This window comes from Volvox carteri, assembly GCF_000143455.1.
Source record: "Volvox carteri f. nagariensis unplaced genomic scaffold VOLCAscaffold_18, whole genome shotgun sequence".
NCBI lineage: Eukaryota > Viridiplantae > Chlorophyta > Chlorophyceae > Chlamydomonadales > Volvocaceae > Volvox > Volvox carteri.
The window spans coordinates 1,349,453-1,353,402 of NW_003307561.1; the positions used below are offsets into that span (position 1 = coordinate 1,349,453).

General features: G+C 62.7%; 1 protein-coding gene across 1 annotated transcript in view; it reads right to left on the minus strand.

Moving 5' to 3' along the window:
• Window positions 1–1,029: 1,029 nt before the first annotated feature.
• VOLCADRAFT_90840 (uncharacterized protein) overlaps window positions 1,030–3,950 on the minus strand; it is a gene marked incomplete at both ends in the record, with an annotated part of 15,272 nt that continues 12,351 nt past the window's right edge. The window contains 4 exons of the mRNA XM_002950406.1: window positions 1,030–1,118; window positions 1,447–1,730; window positions 2,239–2,996; window positions 3,524–3,885. Coding sequence (XP_002950452.1) covers window positions 1,030–1,118; window positions 1,447–1,730; window positions 2,239–2,996; window positions 3,524–3,885 — 1,493 coding nt within the window. The remainder of the gene's footprint in view (window positions 1,119–1,446; window positions 1,731–2,238; window positions 2,997–3,523; window positions 3,886–3,950) is intronic.

Genomic DNA, 3,950 nt, shown 5'->3' on the forward strand with positions numbered 1-3,950 from the left:
GGAGCGGAATAGCGACGAGAAGAAACCACCGACGCCACGTCGCTTTGATTGCGGCCTGAAGGAGTGCGAAAGCGGGTAGGGGGCGAATGCGGGGGAGAGTGTGGGGGCGAGCCCTAGAGTTACTCGGGATTTACACAGTCCCTATCTCTCTCTCTCTCTTCTTTTGGATGAGTGGAGAAGTATATGTGCACATGCAGGCATACAAACAGGGACAGGGAGCCAGACACATAGAGACACGGACAGACAGACACACACGCACTTGAGGTGGCCAGCGGATTAGGGCTACCCGCTGTATCATCGGCTTTCGCGGCGAGCGCTGCGTGGTGCACACCCCACCGCCCGCTGGCTCTTCCCGCGGGGCCCCACACGGGTCTCCCGTCGCAGCGCATCCGGACAGATGCCCGAGACCTGCAACGCGCCCGCTATACTCCTGGCCTCCTCCCATAATTACCCCCCCACCACCCCTCCTCCTTCTCCTTTTCCTCCTCTCCCCCTTTCTCCCCCCTCCTGGTAAAGGACCGGTAGCACTACGGTAAAGTAGAGGCGAAGCTCATATGGGCACAGCCCCGACGGTGCTGATGGGAGCCCCCCACCAGACCCAATAGCTCACCTGCCCCAGCTCTTCATCTCATCTCGCCGTTCTCCACCCGGCCCACCTCTCCCCCGCCCGCACACCTAACTTTCAATGTTATATAGTCCATGGCCCCCCTCAGGCTGTGACGGAACCCCCCCCCCGCACTCGTGCGGCACATGTAAGTTGTAAGTTGTAACCTAACTGCCCCACCACCCCTACCCAGCCAACTACCCCACCCGCCCATTCACAGGTATATGCCACCACACGGCCCCCCGCCCCTTTTGTCTTATTGCCCGCCGCGGCACCCCCGAGTATCACCTCACGGCAGCATCACCACCATTGGTATTCCCCCCATCGACGCAGGCTATTAACACACACGCACACGCAACGGACACGCACACGCACACGCACACGCGTCCGCAAATGTGCACATTTACGAAGCTTCCCTACAGCACTTACGAGGGTGACGCCTTGGCGGCCTTGTTCTTCCCCGTCTTGGAGCCCCCGGGGCTGCCGTTATCGTCGCCCAGGTCCATCAGAGAAACTGCAACACGCAACGGCGACAACAGGTCGGAACTCATTCAAGGCGGAGATGAACGAACGGTTGGCGTTTGGCAGGTGGCCGGCGTTCGACCAACCGCCATCCGGCGTCCGTTACTAAGGAGTGGGGCGACCAGCTAGGCACCAGCCCCCTCCTCTTTCTCCCTCCCCCTCCATCCAGCTATCCACATAGGAGGTGTTGGACCGCAACCCCCTCTCCCCCTTTTCCTAGGAGCGATAATCCAGCCGCCCATCCCTTGCTCGTACATCCCGTTCCCCTCCCCTCCTCCGTCCCCTCCTCAAACAACCCTCACTCCACTGCCCAAACGTACCCCTCCGTGCCGTGAACTTGACCCCACCAGCCGCCGCCCTGCCGCCCCGCGACGCCTCCTCATGGTACGTGTCCGCGTCCACCTCCTTAAACTCAATGGACCTGCGCCGGGGCAGCTCTCCGCCCGCTCCAGCACCAGGGGACTTGCGGGCGTCTTTGCTGAGACTCGAAGGCGGAGCACCCGTGGGTCGGTCCAGGGACTCCTGCCGCGAAGGCACGTCGTCGCTGCCCTCGCTATCCACTCTGATGATAGGAACCTCGGACAGGAGCACGACGGGCGCGGACCTGGGTAGCGTGAGGTTGGGATGTACGAGGGCATGGGGGGGGGAAGCAGTTGGAGGAGGCGGTTAGCGGGACCCGAGGGTGATGACAGGGAAGGGAAGGGAAGGGAAGGGAAGGGAAGGGAAGAGACGATCCAGTAAGGAGCTGCAACTCCTAGGTGGTTAGTAAGGAACTATTTAGACGGCCCGCTACGGGTTTGCAGGTCACCGGCGCAGTAATGAGCCGGCTACCATCCGCAGCAGCAGCAGCAGCAGCAGCAGTAGTAGCCACAGTAGCAGCCGCAGCGGGGACCCTCAACTGCTGTGCCGCCATAATCACATGACCTCTCCGTAGCAAACCCTTAAAGTGATTCCCTCTCCCTCTCCCTCTCCCTCTCCCTCTCCCTCTCCCTCTCCCTCTCCCTCTCCCTCTCCCTCTCCCTCTCCCTCTCGCGCGCATGGCTCCCCCGTTGGCATGGAGAACACACAGAGGTACATACAGACATACACGCACACGCGCGTACGTCGCTTACCTCCTTTCAGCTGCTTGCCCCCCCCTGGAGCCGTAATCCTCCCCCGTCGCCTCCTCTGGCAGCGGCTTCCCCCCAGGTCCCACCAGAGTCACCCCTTCTCCAACTGCGCCGCGGTACACAACACGGGACGATGAGGAGGCCATTCCGCCTACACAAAACTCCGGCACGGCCTGCTGGCGCTGTCGCTGGGGCCCCTCCTCCTCCTCCCCCTCCTCCTCCTCCTCTTCCTGCAGCTGCATGCCGGGCTTATCCAAGGCAGCTTCAATTTCGCTCTCCGGCCGCCAACCATGGACGCGCAGTGACGCCAGAGCCGGCCCCGAAACCAAACCACCAGCTTCTCCCCCGGCCGCGGCATCCTCCCCTAGCGCGGTCCCCTGCCGCCGCGACCAAAACCGCCGCACCACTGCCGCCATAGAGCCACCGCCTCGCCCGGCACCCTCACGCTGCACATTGCCGGGCGACATGGGATCCATGGCGGGGTCATAGTCGGCATGGCCCGGCCCCAGAAGCGCCTCGGGCTGCCAGGCGGGGTGCCGCACAGCACTCCAGGTTGTAGGGCCCTCCGGCCGCTGGAGTAAGGCCCTGGATCTTGCGGTTCTGGGCCGGAATCCAGATCCACAGCCTGGAAGGATACCCGGGCCCTGCGCCGCGCCGGATGCAAACCTTGACGAGGCTGAGGCGGCGGCGGCGGCGGCGGCGGTCAGTTGTGAGCCGCTTTGACGTTCCTCCACGGCCTCAGCCACGGGCTCCGGCTGCACCTAAACATGCCGACATGGGGGCATGCGGGATGCATAGGCTTGCAGACGCTGTTTGGATACATACAGACATGGACGTATGTTGATATCGTATGATACATAGATTGGGCAAAACAGCTAAAACTAAAACAGCTCCATGGCATCTGACCGAGGGGGGACATGGAGAGTCTCAGGACGAATGTGCGCATGTGTGTATTACGCCACCTTCCGGCGTTGCGTTACCACCCTCCAACCCGAGGTGTAACCTGGGGGAAGAGCCTATACACACTCGGAGCCCGGATGAGGGGTCGAGGGGGGGGCCTCCAAGAGCCAGCAGTCTAGGACTCTGTCCGAAAAAATGTGTTTCGATGTGTATTTTAGCAGTCAGTCATCAGCCGGGTGTCACAGGACGTAGTGGTAGCTCGCCACACGCAGAGGAGCGCCGCAAGAGGTGCGGAAACGCCCCACCCCGTAATTCGCCGGCCGCTGTTATGTTTTACATGGGAAAACAGCAGCAGCAGAGCTTTACAGTTTGCCACCCAGTCGCCCACCTGGTTGGCCTTGCGCGTGAGGATCGACGCGGCTATGCCCGCCGTCCCCAGTGACTTCATCTTGCCAGCAATCATTCCGGCGGCGCCACCAGATGCTCCCGGTTGCGAACCCGCGTCCCGCGTCCCGAACCGCGATACCGCCGTTGGTGCCGTACTACTGCTGCCGCCGCCGACGCCGGCACCCGAACGCGCGCCGGGCAGCGGAACCACACCCGGCAGCTGTACCATGCCCGGCGTCGGGCCCCCTGGAGCCTCCCCGCCGTTGGATCCACGCCAACCGAATAAACCACCCAGGCCCTGTGGACGGCTCTGAGCGTCCTTGAAGTCCTGTCCCACCAGAGGCACTCCGTTACGGCCGTTAACTGAGATCATGTTACGGTAGCTGGGGCCCTTGGTCGCGGCGTCGGAGGACTTGGAAAGACCGCCG